Source organism: Scyliorhinus canicula, chromosome 16 (genome assembly GCF_902713615.1).
Source record: "Scyliorhinus canicula chromosome 16, sScyCan1.1, whole genome shotgun sequence".
Lineage (NCBI taxonomy): Eukaryota > Metazoa > Chordata > Chondrichthyes > Carcharhiniformes > Scyliorhinidae > Scyliorhinus > Scyliorhinus canicula.
The window spans coordinates 101,796,307-101,815,871 of NC_052161.1; the positions used below are offsets into that span (position 1 = coordinate 101,796,307).

The following is a 19,565-nucleotide window of genomic DNA, read 5'->3' on the forward strand; positions in this document are numbered from 1 at the left end:
GAGATTCTTTCTTCTGCCGTGAATTTAAAGCAAAGTTCGAATTAATCATTGTTCAATTTATTCCAAGGATAAGAGAAGCAGTATTGACTGGAGCAGTCAGAAGTACCATCAGTTTTTTTTTTAAACATATATTCTTACTGCTGCCAGAGTTTAAAAGTCAGTCATACTGCAAACTCACAATTTATTTCAATGGTAACATATCCTGCTGCATTCCTGCCATTTTTAGGTTTTGAAGATGTTGTGTTGATAGTTTAATAAAACACTGTTTCCTGATGAATACCTGAATTGTTCATGAAATGCATAGAAACAATGTTGTACCTTTCAAATCATGAGACTCTGTGCAAAGATACATTAGTGGCTGTTGTCACAGCACACACAGACTGAAAACAAGTTTCTTCTCCCAAGTTTGCATTTTCATGAAGCCTTTGCTTAACAGTCTGGAGATTTAACAAGGTATTTCATATATTAATAATGTATGCAGCATAGGTTGAATTATTCATTTCAAGATGAGTGCGATGGAGAGAATACATTGTTGATGAAATGGAAAACTCAAAGGATTGCTCACAATAAGTCATGATTTGCCATCTTCTTGTGCTGAGGTCAGTGACTTGGCTTGCGAGAGTAAACTCCATAGAATTCATTGATGATTAATAAATGGGCTTCAGAAGTTGCTGCAGTGTAAGGAATATTTGGATAATTGGCTAGAGAAACAAGTTTGTGTTAACTATCAAGGTAAGAAATTCTTAATCATTACAACACGGTTGCTTTATAAATACATCTGCTCCCTCTTGTAACATGAGGATTGCCATAAAGGAAGACGGTAAAAATGTACAAGCATTTATTTACAACTTGGACAGAGAGAATAGTAGATACTCGAGGGTACTGCATGAGACAAGACCTCATTCAGGATTTAGATGAAATTATAAAATACAGAAGCAACAGCTATATCCAAATCGTTCCGATGTCTGTTGTTTTTATATATTTTCTTTTTGAATAAGTGGAACTACAGTCCAGGGACCATCCTGTTGCACAGGGGGAGCATTGGTTTTAAGAAGTTCAAATATAAATGCCTTAATGCACAGCTCTGAAGCACCTTCGCCTTTAGTCTTTTGACCCACAGCTCATCTGTAGTCACACGGTCATGTTTCTCAACCCCAAACTGTCTCTCACCTGCATGATATTGAATCAGGAACCTCCACCCAGGATGTGATTCTGGCCTCCTATCTATCTGCTGCAGTAGCCCTCCCCTCTCTAACTGATTGATACACACAAAGGGTTTACTGTGAAGAAATGTTGTAGTAAAAATATCATTCCTCTCCCTGCAACATGGGGAAGGTATTGTGCTGCAGTGGGTTGTGCCACTGCCTCTGAGCCAGATGCTCGGGCTTCGAGTCCTGCATCAGGACTTAATGGCCACTAAAGGTGCATTCATAACGAGACCAAACAGGTTGATTACACAACCATTCAACGTATGTATTGCTGGTGGGAAGAGCAGTAGAGATTACTAGCCAACTGTGCTTGTTGTGGAATGGCACCCCTCAAGCTAAAGCCTCTGGCTTCAGGCGAATGACCTGTTCCTAGGAAAAACAACTTACAGAAAACGGACATAAGCATGTACTTTTTCTGCCTTATGTGCTTCTAGACATGGGTATTTGTCTATAGTCTAAGTCAACATGGATCAGAATTTTTACATATAAATATCGGGTACGTGCCCAACCTGAAAGCTTACTTACGAGCATTGGAAATGGCAATTCGTGTGCTCCCATTACTTGGTGCCTGCCTTCTTCCCGCCCTCTTGTCAGCGCTTATTTTGCGCCCACTTTTAGGTCTGCTGTGTGCACGTGCCCAACCAGCGAAAAAATTCAGGCCATGGTTTACTTTCCCAACAATAATTCTCCCCCCTCCCACCCTCTCCCCCTTCCTATCCTACAAAGTCTCTCTTTTACCCACCCAAGAGCAGAAGCTTTTCCTGTTTCCTACTGCACAACATGGGCGTTGGTCACACTCCTTAGACATTATCTAGGTTTTTATTTATTCTTTAATGGGATGCGAGTGTCTCTGGCAGGCCTATTGTCCATCCCTAATTTCGCTTGAGAGGATGGTGGCAAGCTGCCTTCATGAATGGCTGCTGTCCATGTGGTGTAGATACACACGCAGAGCTGTTGGGTCTGAACTTCCAGGATTTTGACCCAGTGACGGTTGAGCAATGACAATATGTTTCCAAGCCATAATAGTGTGTGACTTGGAGAGGAACCTGCAGGTAGGTTCTGGTGTTCCAATGTACGTGCTGCCTTTGTCGTTCCATGGGTAGGGATTTGTGTTTAGGAGATGATGCAGAAGAAACTTTAGTGAGTTTCTGCAGTTCATCTGCCCAATGTTTCACACCACAATCACAGTGCATCAGCGATGGAGTGACATTGTATGGTGGTGGATGGGGTGCCCATCAAGTGGGCTGTTTTTCCTGGATGGTTTTGAGCTTCTTGAGTGTAGTTGGACTGTATCACATTCTTGACTTGTGCCTTGTGGATGCTGGACAGACTTTGGGAAATCAAGAGTCGAATCATTCACTGCCGAATAACCGACCTTTGTATTTATGTGGCTGATCCAGTTCAGATTCTGTTCAGCAGTGATCGCGAAGATTTGATGGTAGAGAATTTGATGACCCTAATCACTTTGACCGTCTTGCTGGAGATAATCATTACCCCACACTTATGTGACACAAAACACATTGGTCAATTATCAGCTAAACGTGGTAAATACTGAGAAAAGTAACTGCTCCAAATATTTTAGCCATTTCTCTATCATTACCCATTCATTTATTCCTTCTTGCTATCCTAATTTTTTGACTTTTTTTCCTAACCTTTTCATATTTCCTTTCATCATCCCCTCTTCTGTTGTCTATGTACTTTAAGTATATGGGCGTTATTTTATGGCCATGCTGCGTCTGCAAAGCAACTGGCTGCGGTGCAGCGTGGCTGATAAATACTGGGAGATCTACCCGGCTCACGATGCCTCATGGGATGTAACGTGATCTTGCGAGAGGTTGTGATGTAAATCCTGCCTATTGTGGGCAGGATCTCTTTTTCGCAAATCTGCATTTCCCGTGGTACCAAAGGCATGGTACCTTCTTCATCTCAGAGACGTCAGATGAGCACCATTTGGTACTGGTCTCCAGAAATTAAGCAGATGGAACGTCAATTGTGGGGATCACCCAGGGATTGGAGGTCCCCAGGGGCATGTCCTTTGGGCAGGATGGTACCCGGGCACTGCTGATGCCACCTGGGCACCCTAATGCTGCTCGCCTGGCACCCTGGCAGTACCACCTGGATACCAGCCTGGCACTGCCAAGGTGCCCAGGTGGCACTGTCAGCTGGCAAGAGTATTGCCAGGTTGGTACTGCCAAGGTGACCCTCCCATAGTGCATTGGGGGCTAATGGGGACCCACACATAGGTTGTTGGGGCTTGGAGGGGCATCGGGGGTTGCTTTGGGAGCCTCGGAGATCGGAACGCCATTTATAAATGGTGCCCTGATATTTTGATAAACAGGAGTTCCGGCGAGCGGAGCCCTTCAGTGTACAAAACGGGGCTATGTGTGACCTCGGCTGCACGTTCCTTATTGAGGCCTCTCTCAAATGCGAGATGCAGCGAGCGCTGGGAGACACGTTGCTAAATGCGCTTGCTATGGGGCTTTGTTCCAATTTAGTAAAATTGTTCTCAATATTTTTAGGTTTAGTTTTGCTCTATTTTCATCCATGGTATGTCATTGTCAGCTTCTTAGTTGTTTTTTATATCAGAATATACTGACATATAGCCTTTTTTTCACATTGCTTTAACTTCTGTATTTCTTGTTCATTATTTGAAACTTAAATTATATCTAATGCCTAGATGTTCCTCAATGGCTTCCTCTTATTATCTGCTCTTTTTCATTTTCCATGACTCGATTCAACCAATTTGGGCAGTGGTTTCCAAGTGCTCACTCACCACCCTCTGCGTGAAAAAGGTTTTCTTCAAGTCCCCCTCTAATCCTTCTACCAATCATCTCAAAACTAATTTTGTCCACATCTATTAGGTCACCCCCTCAGCCTCCTCTGGTCTAAGGAAAACAACCCTAGCTTATCCAGTCTTTCCTTATAGCTCCAATTTTCAAGTCCTGGCAACATTCTTGTAAATCTCCTCTGCTCTCTATCCAGAGCAATTATGTCTTTCTTGTAATGTGGTGACCAGAACTGTACATAAAATTCCTCCTCTGCTTAACCAGCATTTTATACTGTTCCAGCATTACATCCCTGCTTTTGTATTTGCTGCCTCGCCCAGTAAAGTAAAGCATTTCATATGCATTCTGAACCATCATATCCACCTGCCCTGCAAACTTCAGGGACATATGGAAATGCACTCTCTTTTCCTCAATTCTTCTCAATATCTTCCCATTTATCTTCCCCTTGCTTTGTTCTCCCTCCCCAAATGCATTACCTCACACTTTTCAGACTGAATTCCATTTGCAACTTTTTGCCCACCGAACCAAATCATTGATATAATTCTGGAGTCAATTTTTGTGCAATTGCAAATTTCCTGATCATAGCCCTCACATTTAAGTCATTAATATGTACAACAAACAATAAGGGCACCACTGTGCGACACCACTGGAAATTGCTGTCCATTTGTCAAAATATCTGTCTTTCATTCTTTGTTTCTTGTCACTGAGCCAATTTTGGATCCAACACACCACCTGCCCTTGTTTCTCATGGGACTTCACTTTTCTGACCGGTCTGCCATGTGGGAACTTGTTAAACATCTTACTGAAATCCATGTAGACAACATCCACTGTACAACCTTCATCAATTCTCCAAGTTACTTGCTCAAAAAAATTGTTTAAGTTAATAAGACATGATTGTCCCCAATCAAAATCATGTTGATTGCCCCTGATAAATCCCTGCCTTTCTAAGTGACACCTTATCCTGTCTCTCAGAATTGACTCCAATAATTTGCCCACACTGAAGTCAGGCTGACCAGCCTATAGTTTTCTGGTCTATCCCTCGCACATTTTGTAAATAATGGTTCAATGTTTGCAGAGCATCAATCCTCTGGTACCTTACCTGTATCTAGTGAGGATTGGTAAATGATTCACAGAGCAATCTGCTACTTCATCCCTGGCTTCCTTCAACAATTTGGGATATAATCCATCTGGCCCTGGGAATTTATGCACGTTCAAAAATGTCAGTCCCTCCTCGTCTCTAACTATGCTTATTGCATCTAATATTTCATACTCCTCTTTAATTAGAATGCTGCATCATTCCTCTCCTTAGTGAAGACAAAGTACTCATTGAGACACCTGCCTACATCTTCTACATAAATGCATAGATTATCATGTACATCTCTGATAGGCCGTACCCTTTCTTTGTTATTCTCTTGCTCCTAATGTACTTGTAAAATATCTTTGGATTATATTTGATTTATCGTAACCTCTGTGTTTTTTCTTAATTTCCGTTTTTACTTCATCCCTGGACTTTCTCAACTCCCCTAGGCTTTCTACAGTATTAATTCTTTTTGTGACTTTCATACGCTTTCTTTTTCTGCTTTGACTTGCCCAATGAGCTTCTGAATAACCAGGGTCTAGATTTGGCAATACCAGCCTTTTTCTTTGTGGAGATATGTCTACACAATGCCTATGGAATCTTGCTTTTGAATGCCTTTAAATGATTTGACACAGTTTTCCCTTCTCATAACTGTATCCAGCCCACTCTCGCCAGCTCACCTCTCAGTTTGTAACATTTGTCTTCCCCCAGTTTAGAACTTTGACCCCTCTTCTATCTCTGTCCTTTACCTAGATTTTCCTACACATTTCTTCCTGTACTTGCCTTTTACTATTAGGCCATCTGTTGATTACTTACAACTGTAAAAAATTAAGTAAATTACATATAATGTACAGCATTGAAACAGGGTTTTCTTCCCAACTGGTCAATGCGGTTTTTATGCTTCACACTAACCTCTTTCTACCCTACTCTATCTAACTCTATCAGCCTAAACTTTTATTCTTCTCTCCCTCATATATGTTTTTCTAGCTTCTCTTGAATTAATTTATGCCACTGGCCTCAACAATAGCTTATGGTAGTGATTTCTACTCACCCCCTGGATAAAGAAATTTTTTCTGAGTTATTACATTTACTAATGTTATTAATCCCTTCTTATCTTTTGTCTCAATTCCAATGGATTCTGCTTCTACCTTAATGTTAGTGAAACCCCTTTGTCCTGCTGGAATTGCATTACCACTGATTAATACTGCTACCTCACATAACACATTTTGGAAAGGACAGGGAAGCAGAAATAATGTCCGACAATATTTAAGTCCTAAACTTTATTGAGCCAATTTTCATTTATCCCTTCTGCGTCTTGCTACTCATGTTGAATTAATGCCTCTACTTCTCCCACTTTCTTTCATGTTCTGGATATATTTCTGACAGGCAACTTAATTTGTTTTTGTTAATTGTATTGGACAGTCATTTTATACTTATCTTTGATAACTATCTGTTCCCTCATTCTTAACCTTGGTCTGACCTTATACTCCTTTGTCCTATTTTGTTATCTTTACGTTTATGTTCAGTCGATTCCTTCTCCTACTGCCTTGTTTATTTGAAGTCCTATCCACAGGCCTATTTATCTTTTCTGCTAATACACTGGTCCCATTCTGGTTCAGTTGGAGCTTGTTCCAGTGGCACAGCTTCATCCTGTCCAGTTACAGAAAGTCCTTGTTTTAAGTTGTGGTTGCATTCCTGGAAATTGCGACTTTTTAAGTAGAAGAACTATTTTTGATTCATGGTTTCCCATAGGAATCAATGCTAAAGCTGGAGGTAGATGCCGCCAGGCATTTCTTGCCCCGTAAAAAAAATTATACAAGTTGAAATACAAAACCACATGTGTGCAGAAATCCTGTATAAATTCAAATTAATTAACACCAGCCTCAAAACGCTTTAAGACATCCAAATTTGCTGCGAGGCTGATGGTTTCTCTTACTTTGCAGTTGCAGGCACGTTATCTGCGCTTGTTTGAAAGTAATTTCAAAGTCTAACCCACAGTAGCGTTATGGGAGCGCCGTTTTCAGAACCCCAAAATGTATCATGGAGTTCAACCAACCTCTCCCTTTAATGTATTGTTGCTTTTGAAGCACATGGCTTGGTCTCCAGGTGTGGTATTACAATTATGGACACGTGGGTTTTTAAACACAAAACAATGTTTATTCCATGAATTCAACTTAACCTTTTTAAATAAACATTGGATCCCTTAACACCCCTTACTTCAAAGATAACCCCGAAAATAATACAACACTAAATACTCCCTCAAAATGTTCCTTCAAACCTCCAAAAGACTTAACACCTTTAAACAGAAACCCATCAGGTAAAGACATTACTATTATGAGTTTAAATCACCCAAATGATCACCGCAGATCCAGCTCACTGCAAACACAGACACACCCAAGCTCTTTTTCTTCATGCAGCTCTCAGCAAACCAGTCAGGCACTTTTCAGCTGCTCTCTCAAACTGAAACTAAAAGCAGAAGTGTGCTCAACTCAGCTACCCCCACCTTCTGACATCACCTCAGTAATATGAGCTGCTCCATTTCTTAAAGGTACATTGCTTAAACATCCATTTCTTTTATTCTCACTTGACAGTGGGCACCCCAACACTCCAAAATCTAAATTCAACTTCTTGCTTGGAAAGATCCACTCTGGCTCTGGAAGCCTCTGGGTTATTTTAAAAATTGATGTCGCCTTGCTTTTAGTACCAAACGCCTCCCTGACAATGGCACCGATTAGGTCACAGGCTGGTCTCAGGGTCCGACATTACGTGAAGGGAGCCTACTTGCAATGGTGTGACCTGTGCGATGACAACGGGTGACAATGATGCACAGTAGCAATGACGTGAAACAACTCTAAAGTGGAAATTACAACTTGGGGAATACGGACCTAAACCAAATCAATTTTAAACAAAAACAACTTAAAACGGGGCAACTTAAAACTAAGACTTACTGTACTGGTGCTAGTCTCCCATTAAAGTTCCCCCCCTCTTCATACCAGTCTTTTTTTTGATTTTCCCAATTAAGGGACAATTTTAGTATGGCCAGTTCACCTACCCTGCACATCTTTGGGTTATGGGGATGAGGCCCATGAGGACACGGGGAGAATGTGCAAACTCCACACGGACAGTGACGCGGGGCCGGGATTGAACCTGGGCCCTCGGTGCTGTGCCACTGTACCACTGTGCCACCTCCATACTAGTCTTTCAGCTGCACATTCATCTTCCTGATTTGTCTATTTCTATGTTAATTAACATGTGGTTCGTATAGTAATCATGCGATTACTGCATGTGCAGTCCTGTTTTTCAAATGAATTCCTCCCCCACTCTAATGACAAGACAAAACATTAACTAGCCATTCTTTTTGATTGTTGTTTATGTACTTTTGCTGTGTGCAGATTGGTAGCTATTTTTGTCTATAATAGTGACCACTTCAAAGGTAATGATAGTGAAGCAACTATTTCAGATTTCCAACGCTTTTTTTCAACTCAGTGCTTTATAATGTTACCTCCATTAAAATCTGATGATTTTGTGAACAAAATGTCTGTAATATAGACTGTAAATATATCACCTGGTCAGCCATTTATTCCTGTACCAGCAATATGCAGCTGTAGATGCAGTTAAAGTCACAATATTGCTTAGAAACATAGAAATTAGGGTCGTGAGTAGGCTGTTAGGCCCTTCAAGCTTGCTGCGCCATTCAACATGATCATGGATGATCCTCCATCTCAATGCCATACTCGAGTTCTCTCCTCATATTCCTTGACGCCTTTGGAGTCGAGAAATCCATATATTTGCTTCTTAAATACCAATCCTGAAAATACGACATTCAAAAGGAATTGTGCTTTCTCTTGGCTGACAAGTGAAAAAATATGTAAAACTTACCAATTATTTTTTCATGGAGCCATTTAAGAACCAGTGGCAGGATTAGGCAATTCAGCCCTCGAGCATGCTCCAAAAAGTAAGCTAATCAACCACGGAAATTAAGCTAATCAACTCCTAAAACTAAGCTAATCAACTATGTGTGCATCATACACCCAGACTGTAGTCAAATATGCCTGTGCTGATATAAATAAGCTTGTACATAAGCGTTGGCATGTTCGTTTCTCTGAAGATGTAACAACAGCCTACCTCAATAAAAGATTTTTTAAAACTACCACCGGATTCTGAATATATTTGAAAAAGTTAAGTTCTAACACTGGCCAACCCAAGAACAGGTCAGACCTTTGATCAGATTTGCGGGTGCACTAGAATTGTTTGGTTAAATTTGCATTGTACATCATCACAGAATCAACAGTGCAGAAGGAGGCATTTGGCCCATCGAGTCTGCACTGGCCCTTGGAAAGAGCACCCCACTTAAGCCCACATCCACCCTATCCCCGTAACCCAGTAATCCCACCTCGGGAACACTAAGGGCAATTTGTCATGGCCAATCCACCTAACCTGCACATCTTTGGATGTGGGAGGAAACCAGAGCACCCGGAGGAAACCCACGCACACCGGGAGACAGTGACCAAGCCAGAAATCGAACTTGGCACCCTGGAGCTGTGAAGCAATTGTGTTAACCATTGTGCTTCCGTGCTTATAATAGGCCACTGGAGCATAAATAACATAATTTTCCACATGGGGAGGTAATAGTGCTTTATTCTAATGAAAAGGGCAGAAAACATTGGGTGAGATTTTCCAGTCGGTGGAATCTTCTGATTCCGCCAGTGGCGACCCTCCCTGCTGCAGGCCGCGAATAGCGGTAAACCCCGTTGTCAGTGGAAGGTCTAGAAAATCCTGCCACCGGCCACCTTCGCCACTGCAAAAAACGCTGCGCGGGGAGTCAGGTGGGATCGTTATATCCCGCCCATTAACTTGATGTTTCTCTCTATCTCTTTCCATAGATGCTACCTGATCTGCTGAGTGTTGTCCACCATTTTCTGTTTTTATTTCACATTTGCAGCATCTGCAATCAAATGCTGACTTTCATGATTGCTTTTGTTCTTGTTTGACAATGAGGCACAGACGTCCCGTTTTGTTTTCCTTATAGAAAGGCCAAGTTTCTGATGGAAGCACAGTTGTTATTCAAGAACGAAGACTGCATGTTTGTGTGCACAACAGCTGGTGCTATGTTCAGAAGCCACAGGTGGTAGTTTTGATACCTGGGACTGTGCAGAGAAAACCTGCGAGCTTCTCCAAAAGGTAAGCTTAATGGTAAATTAGGTGAAATATGTTACATACTTGAGTTCCACTTAAAGATGTTCACCATTGTTCATGCACAAAGATGAGACACTATTAAATTTTACATTCATGAACAACTCCATTTAACTTTGCAATTACTGACCCCCTTTGGGCTTCTCATTCTGCTGTCACAGGTATCACCATGTGCATCTTGATATCCACAGATAATCAATTAGAGTCAACTCAGTTTTCAAAGAGGATCACTTGAATTATTGCAGGGATAAAAGAGCCTTTACAAGTGGAGTTATCAGAGCGTCTCCCTCAAGATTACAAATTTGGCTGCTTTAGTTTTGCTTCTGATAGCTCTGAAAAAGACACAAGCAGAGACTGGCTGGTTAGACGGGCAGAATAGTGGCAAATGGAATTTAACCCTGGAAAGTGTGAGCTGATGTATTTTGGGAGGATTAGCATGGCAAGGGAATATGCAATGAACGGTAGGACGCTAGAAAGTACAGAGGACCAAAGCGTGCATGTCCAGAGATCCCTGAAGGCAGCAGGACAGGTAGATAAGGTGGTTAAGAAGGCATATGGAACACTTTGTTTTATTAGCCGAGCCATAGAATATAAAAACAGGGAGGTTATGATGGAGCTGCATAAAACGCTCATTAGGCCACAGCTAGAATACTGTGTGCAGTTCTGGTCACCACACTATAGAAAGGAATTTCACTAGAAAGAGTGCAGAGGAGATTCACCAGGATGTTGCCTGGGCGGGAGCATTTCAGATGTGAAGAGAAGCTGGTCAGGCTGGGTTTGTTTTCCTTTGAACAGAGAAGGCTGAGGGAGGACCTGATTGAGGTATAGATTTAAGATAAGAGGCAGGAGATTTAGAGAGAAGTAAGAAAAAGCTTTTTCACCCAGAGTGTGGTGGGAATCTGCAACTCACTGCTGAAAGTGCGGTGGAGGCGGGAACCCTCAACAATTAAGAAATATTTAGATGAGCACTTGAAATACCTAGCATACAAGACTACGGACCAAGTGCAGGAAAATGGGATTAGAACAGATGGGTGCATAACGACTGGTGCAGACATGGTGGGCTGAAGGGTCTCTTTCTGTGCTGTAAAACTCTATGACTCTTTGTATTGCTGATGTACGTTTGATGGAGGCTATTTCGCAAGTGACAGTGAGTAATGGCAGTTCTACTAATAATGTGAAATGTCCATAATTCACAAGTTAATGAAATCGTGAATATGCTCTGATGGTTGTTGGCATGAATTAATATACTGCAGGACTTTTGTGTTAATGGTGTGATAATCAGTCTTTTCAATGATAAAAATTTAATCATTACCTTAAAAAAGGACCTATTCCAAATGATTTCACTCATCGCTTCCCTTCATTCTTTAACTCTCTGATTTTCTAGTTATATTTTCAATCCTTTCTAGAAATCTGATAGATCGTGAACAAATTTACAGAAGGCACCAATGACATGCACTTCCCTTGCTGCTACGAATTTTGCGCTGTCTGGACACTCACCGAGGTGTGAGACTGTACTGTCTTTGAGCTTTGTTTTGCTAGGCCAGCATTTATTGCCCATCCCTAATTGTCCTTGAGAAGGTGCTGCATTTCTTGTTGTGAAGGTATATCATCTCTTTCTTTGCTGCTCAGATTTTGATGTCCTGTTACATGTTCAAAACTCTTAAGACGTCTCCAATTTTCTTCGCCAAGGTGCCAAGATTTGTGAAAGTTAAAAGTTCCAGTCAGCAGGGCACTAAGCCCTGCAAACTAGAAGACCCCAGGTTTAATTTCTGGACTGTTTGAAGTGATGACCTCAGTCTGGACTGTAGGTGGTCTCTCAAAATTCATTTTTTAAATCATTGTAACAAATTAGGATTAGTTGGGGTGGTAAAATTGGCAGCCCCTCAAAAAGGCAAATATTAAACAAAAGGCGGAAGTTCAATAGCAATTCGCTGCTAAATAATCCTGTATGGATTCCATTTGATCGTTGGAATGTCGGGCGGATTTAGACAAGAAATTGAGTGGCAGACCCCAGTAACTAAATAAATGTCAGAAAACCTACCTTGGACAGATAATTCAATTTGAACAAAAAAAAAAATCACTTTAGAACAAAGTACGTAAAAAGCAATCTGTTTCAGTGGAACACCCACCGAGTGGGGTTAGATTGATTTATATATTTCTAAACCATGCACTGTTGCCTGTGTTCCGCTGATGTAGTGCAGTTTATTTTCTTTCTATAATTTACTTGTGCAGCTGTGCAGAACTTTAAAGAAAACCTGGAATATACCTGTCTGTTATAAAATGCTGATTTAACTGTATACATAAACGATGAAAAAGCAAATTACAGCAGATGGTGAAATTCTGAAACAAAAACAAAAAATACTGGACTATCTCCGCAGGTATATGCATATACATATATGTATGTGCTGCACGCTTTTCAGGCACAGCGTGACCAATAGATCATGCCCTGTATGTTTACAAGAAGAACTTTGATTTAGCTCTTGGGGATAAAAGGGATCAAAGGATATAGGAGGAACGTGGAAACAAGTTACTGAGTTGGATGATGAGCCATGATAATAATGGATGGTGGAGTAGGATCGAAGGAACGAATGGCCTATTCTTGCTCCTATTTTCTATGTTTCTATAACTCCAATGCAGCGCTAAGCTAGGTTTAAAAGGTGCTTAACTGGTCAGTGGACCTTCTGAGCGCTTCAGAAATTTGCTTCAGAGTATTTCTTTAAATATTATCATATGAGTTCGGAGCAGAGTAGGCGATTCAGTCCCTCGTGGCTGACCTGACCGTGGGCCTCAACTCCACATTCTGCCTACCTCCGTTTTCTTTTTAAATACTTGTCAAATGTTTTAAGGAAGCAGAACATTAAAGGCTTATCAGCCGAGGGGAGAACATGCATCCAGAAATCCACCGAGTGCTGTCCAGCGATCGAGAGTGCTATACCTAGGGTCATGCACTGCTGGTTGCGAATCACGCTCTACGCCTACTTGTTGCTCCTGGCCCACTTATGATAATTGTTTTGACATTCAGGCATAAAAATAATGAACCTGAAATACCCAACTGAGAATCACGCCACACCACTGTAGGAGCAAATTGTTTCCATCCTTGTCATCTGTCATGTGGACAAAATGAATTATTTCTGATTGTTTTGGAGAGAATCACGTATCAAGGGACTAAGAGAATAGACAGTGTATTTATCCTTGCGCAGACAGCAAGGAGTTATTACAGAAAGGTTGATTAAAATTCCATGTAATCGTTCTGTATTGAGTAGAACTAAGGTTCAATAGTAAATACATTTTTTCTAATTTTGTCTCTTATAAGCACATAAAAGAAAATGTTTTGCAGTTCTATGTCTAATCAGGAAAGGAACATTTTCTTGAGAATGTGTTTTTGAGAAGAGGATCAAAGGATAGAATGTGATTTTGGTTATGGAAGTATCTCTGTTTATGGTACCACACAGCTGATGTGCAAGATCTGAAATGGGGGCATATGTTGGCCAAGCAGAAGGGGATTATTTAACTCAGTCCGGACTACAAGTTACTTGTGGCTGTGAATGATGGCAAGCTCCCTTTACCAAAAATGGCCCTTCTGTTTCTTGTTTCACTGCAGTTTGCCAAAGAAGTCGCTAGTCCTCAGGAGCCGTATCCAGCTGAAGGAATTGGTAAAGCACCAAATGTATGGCATAGTTTTCCACCTGGAGTATGTATTCTCCAGCTCCACAGGAGCGGATGGAAAGGTGAGTCAGTGAATCTTGAATTTACTTTGACTGCAACATTCAATTGACCCAATTCCAACAGTGGTTTATTCAAACAACCAGTAACTGCTATTTGGCTATATTTATCTCGATTTTACCCGATATGGGAGGTTCCCCAGGGCCAATCAGGGTCAAGTTGTTTGGTTTAAATTTCAAACAATGGGTGGCAGTTATCTGTCAGTCAGCATCAACTGATACATTCTCCATGGGAACATATCTACTAACCCAGAATACAGTTGCCAACAAATCAGCATTCTCTTTTCAATGCATTGTTTTTTTCCCCTCATACTGGTATTCTTGCAAAGTGTCCTGTTGAATGTAAGACAAAAAGCTTCGACATGCCTCTTACTACATATTCGTTAGTGAATATTTCCTTCCCCACTCAGTTATGGAGGATGTTCCAATTCTATTGGCGATTTAATTCAGACATCTTAGCTATTTTTGTTTGAATATTGATCAATCTACTGTGGAAAATTTAGTTTTTTATATCTGATTGCAGCTCTCATATTTTGACATTCTACTGTATAAAACATTGTTTTCTATTTTATATTTCAACCCAAGTTAAGGAAAAAAAGTGGTGATGATAACCATTTGGATGTGATGTGGGAGAGCTGTCAGCAGTGACTGTAGCTACCCCATTATAGAGCATTCCCAACAGAAACTGAGAACAAAGCTTAAACTGTTACAAAAAACCCATGACCAAGGTTTTGGTGGAACAGGTTTGAGGGGCCGAAGGGCCTTCTTTTGCTTCTGTTCCATATGTTTGAACACAGATGTGGTATTTCTATTGATTACAGAATATTCTGTGATGAAAGGCTTACCTTGTTGAAAGATCTCTCTGACATCAGTTGGCCCCTGCCCAAGCTGAGCTGAGATCTTACCATGTTTGAAGATGCAAACAAACACCAGTGGGAGATGGGTTACCTGAGTTGGCTGGAAAGCTGATTCATGATGCAGAGTGAGGCCAACATTGTGGGTTAAATTCCTCTACCGGCTGAGGTTATTCAAGAAGGTCCCGCCTTCTCAAGCTTACCCCTCGCCTGAAGTGTTAAATCACCACCCGTCAGCTCTTCCTCCTCAAAGGGGAAGGCAGCCTATGATCATCTGAAACTAGGGCGACTTTACCATTTCGGCCCCCTTGTAAATAGATTTTTGTAGATTAATTTCTTATTAGCGTAAAACAAATCTTTTCCGACTTGAATTACCTAAAATGACACCATTTGATCCAAATATTATTTTCCTGATTTTATACTGATTTTAACACAGGAGGCTCTGGCACAAATGAATAGCTCAGAATATTGAACCAAGTGTTCTGTTTGCTTTGAGGTCTAAAATAACAGTGATCAATCAACTTAGCTTTTTTTGCAGTTCTGGTGAGAGTTCCTTGTTTTAAGAGTGCATTTGTACCAGCAATGGTGACCATGGATAAAAAATCAGCAGTGGAGCTATGAGCTGGTTCTAGATCTGTCTTCCAAGTTCAGACAAGCAAATTGAAGCCATGTCCCGTTAAAGTTTGAAATTTTACTCGGCCAGGTTGAAAGTTGCAATTTAAAAGTGACCAGTGGCTCGGTCGGCATGAGAGATTGGATTTTAGCACAGGTCTCTTATAACATTGGAAATTAATTCCCAGAGCATGCAGTCAAAGATGCATGTTCCAGATTCCATTGCGGTTGATCTCTGTGTGCAAAGCCAGTCCATTGTATAACTCTGGATTGCTGAATGCACAATCAATGGAAGAAGATTTGTATTGGTAGCTACTCTGTAGCCATAACCCAGGGTGTATCTTGCCGCCTTTCTTTTCTATATACCCATTCCAGACACTGGTCAAACAGAAAGGATGTGGTCAGTGTTCCTTAGACTAGGGGTGGTGCTAGAGAACTGGAAATTGCGAATGTTACATATGGACTGTAAAGATCAAGCCTGCAACTACAGACCGAATTTAACTTTGGTGGTGGGAAACTTCTCAAAACAATAATTTGACACAAAATTAATACTCACATGGGAGTAATTAGTTAATAACAGTAACTGGTTAATTAGGGAAAGCCAGCATAGATTTCTGAAGGGAAAATCATGTTCAACTAACCTGTTGGAGTTTGTTTGAAGAGATAACAGGGAGAGTTGATAAGGGCAATGCCGTTGATGTTTGGTGCATGGACTTCCAAAAGGTATTTGATGGTGCCACACAATAGACTTGTGAGCAAAGCTATAGCTCATGGAAGCGGCAGTAGAAACATGGATATGGAATTGCACGACTGGAAACAGAGAGTAGTGGTTAAAGGTTGTTTTTCGGGCTGTATAAAGATTTGTAGTGGAGACAGTGTTGGGATCCTTGCTTTTCCTAGACCTTGGTGTGCAAGCACAATTTCAAGGTTTGCGGACGATATTAAACTTGCAAGCATTGTGAGCTGTGAGCAGAGCTTCAGAAGGACATGGACAAGTTGGTGGAATGAGTGGAAAGGAAGCAGATGAAGTTCAATGCGGAGAAATGTGATGTGATTCATTTTGGTAGCAAGTACATGAGGAGACAATAGAAAATAAAAGGGCACAATTCAACACTGGGTGCAGGAGCAGAACCAATGTGTGTATGTGCGAAAGTCAATGAAGCTGGCAGGACAAATTGAGAGTTCAGTTGATAAAGTGTATAATACTAGGGGCAGAGAGTACAAGAGCAACGAGCTTATGTTGAACTTGTATAAGACACTAGTTGAGCCTCAGCTGGAGTTTTCGTACAGTTCTAGACACTGCACTTTCGGAACAATGTGAAGGCATTTGAGAAGATGCAGAAAAGATTGACAGGAATGGTTCCAGGGATGAGGAACTTCAGTTATGAAAATCGATTGGAGAAGTTGAGACTGTTCCTTGCAGCAAAGAAGGCTGAGAGTTGATTTGACTGAGGTATGCAAAGTCATAAGGGGTGTGAACAGAGTAGATAGGGAGAAACTGTTGCCACTTGTGTAAGGATTGATAATGAGAGTAATTAGTGAAAGAAGCAAAAATGACATGAGTGATTAAGGTCTGGAATGCGCTGCCTGACAGTGGCGGAGGAAGGTCCAATTGAAGGATTCAAAAGGGAATTAAATTGTTATCTGAAGAGCAATATTATTCAGAGCTGCAGGAAGAAAGTGGAGTAATGTCACTAAGTGAGCTGGTGCATAAAGATGGACCAAACGTGGTTTTCAGTACTGTAACAATTTTGTTGTTCTGTGATTCTGCAATCTACCTCAGTATCTGCTAGTTCCATTCTGAGGTAGCTGCATCAATGACAATGGGTGCCACTCTAGCCGTGATTCCATCTCTCTTTCTGCAGGAATGACTCTGATTTCCTCTGACACCTGCCCGTGGCAGTGTGACTGCATTTGTTAACTCAGCTTGCAAGAATTGTTTTAGTGACCATAATAATATATGTCTAGTGCATCTTCTGCTAACCTTTACTACCTTTTCGCACGTGCGCCATATCACCATAGAAGCCAGTTACAAATCCCTTAGAAGTAGTGGATCGGAGTCGATTCTGATTTAATCTTGGAGTCAGCTGCAGCAGGTTCCTGAGGATACCAAGAATAATTTATCTGGCAAAATCCGTTCTGGCCCACTCCATGGTCATTTGCATTTATTAACACTGTTCATTCTAAATTCCATTACTTTGAAGCCTGACACCGCTCTATTTTGTAGTTGACAGGATGGGCGCGATTCTTCCAAAACATTTCTTGTGGTGGGTTTTTCAGGGAGTTTCCCGCCAGCTCTGCCAGCAAGTTCCCCACCGCTATTTAATGACACTCAGTCACTCTTTTGGACCCTGGGGAGGTCTCACCGGTTTACCCACAAACAGAATTTTTTTTCAGCACTGGGAAGCTAAACTCAAGAGATTGGGCCGCCATTTTGAAAGGCTGCCCGATCTCGGTTTGTGGATCCCCACAGCCCACCCATGGGCAATGTCGCCGCCCAAATAAGGACATCCCGCTATAGGGACCCTGAGGGACCTTCCCTCTTCAGGCCCTCCCCCAAGCCGCCTTACAGCACCCCCGCCCTTCCAGGACCTCACTGCAGGCTCCCTAGGGAGGGCGGAGAATCGAGAGATGCCATATATCCCGTGTGCGTGGGTATTAAGTGGGTTTAAGACCTACTTCCGGGAACGCTGTTTAGTCCCGTCCCTTTTGGGCGGAGCTCCAACTCCAATACCTCACGGGACTTGGGTGAATCCCTGAGGCACGGAGGCAGGCGGGAGGCCCGGAATAGGGCTCTCCTGAGATTCTCCGGTTGCGTTGTGCTCTCGGTTGAGCGCAACACGGCCAGGCAATCGCACTCTTATGTATTGTTTTTTTATTGTCGAAGATGGCCATAACATCAACTCGAATTCTTTGTGTTAAGCCTCAGGTGTGATGTGTTTGAAGATAGCTAATCATACTAATTTGAGCACAAAGAGATTTGTTGCATACTGGATACACATGTATTGTTGCTGAGGAGGAGCTGATTATGGTTTTGGAATTGTGAAAGTCATGTTTCCAGTAAGCCACTGTGACACATGGTGACAGCGGCACGGTGGCACAGTGATTAGCACTGCTGTCTCACCGCATGAGGGACCCGGCCTTGGATGACTGTGTGGAATTTGCACATTTTCCCCATAACCGCGTGGGTTTACTCCGGGTGCTCCGGTTTCCGCCCACAATCCAAAGATGTGCAGGTTAGGTGGGTTAGCCATGCTAAAATTGTCCTTTAGTGTACAAAGATTAGATGGGGTTACAGGTTATGGGGATAGGGGCAGCGGAGTGAGCCTAGACAGGGTGCTCTTTCAGAGGGTCGGTGCAGACTCGATGGGCCAAAAGGCCTCTTGCACTGCGGGATTCTATGGACTCTGTTCTGTTCACGGGAGGTGGTGTCTTTGCTGATTAGACTGCCACAAAGATGACCGTATGAAAGGAGGATAAAGTCTCCGAATGAACAGTTTCACCGACACTAAACCCCACTGGTGACTGGAGGAGGCTCGTTAAGCGATTGATTACAGATACATTACTGAAGAAAGGTGAATGCTTTACCCAAGAAATTTCATTTGAGTGACATTAGGTGGCACTATTGCCTGGTTTATTAAGTGACAAAGCTGGCGAAGACTGGGAACTCTTGATATGCTCAGTATTACAGCTAAATGATTACGAGTGTTTGAACTAATTTATGATCTGCTGAGTAATTCATGCTGGGCTCTAAATTCTAGCTTGCAACATAGACCTATTTACGCTTGCCCTAATTCAGTTTGGTTGAATAACTCTGCTTAACACATTTTGCAAGGTTGGTGCCATTTTAGTGAATAAAAAGTAATCAAGCAATGTATCTTGTTTAGAATCTTTATGGGACATTTCTGATTAATTAAATGGTACGTTAGAGCATTTCATCACTGCTACAGGTCACTGGGCTGTTTCTGATTACTTCTTTAGAGACACTCCATTACTGTTAAACCTGAAAACCTGAAATGTATTGACTATAAAAATTCATGATACTCTTAATTTGATGTCAAATATAGCAAATCCAACGAGCCTCAACGAAACAGTCATTACTTTCCTGCAAC

At 41.7% G+C, this 19,565-nt stretch overlaps 1 protein-coding gene across 7 annotated transcripts in view; it reads left to right on the forward strand.

The window, feature by feature from the left end:
- Nucleotides 1-19,565, forward strand: part of nphp4 (nephronophthisis 4) — a 591,121-nt gene that overhangs the window by 207,986 nt on the left and 363,570 nt on the right. For all 7 annotated transcript variants that reach the window (XM_038821764.1, XM_038821765.1, XM_038821766.1 and 4 more), the window contains 2 exons: nucleotides 10,102-10,253; nucleotides 13,867-13,993. In XM_038821764.1, the coding sequence (XP_038677692.1) occupies nucleotides 10,102-10,253; nucleotides 13,867-13,993 (279 nt within the window). The remainder of the gene's footprint in view (nucleotides 1-10,101; nucleotides 10,254-13,866; nucleotides 13,994-19,565) is intronic.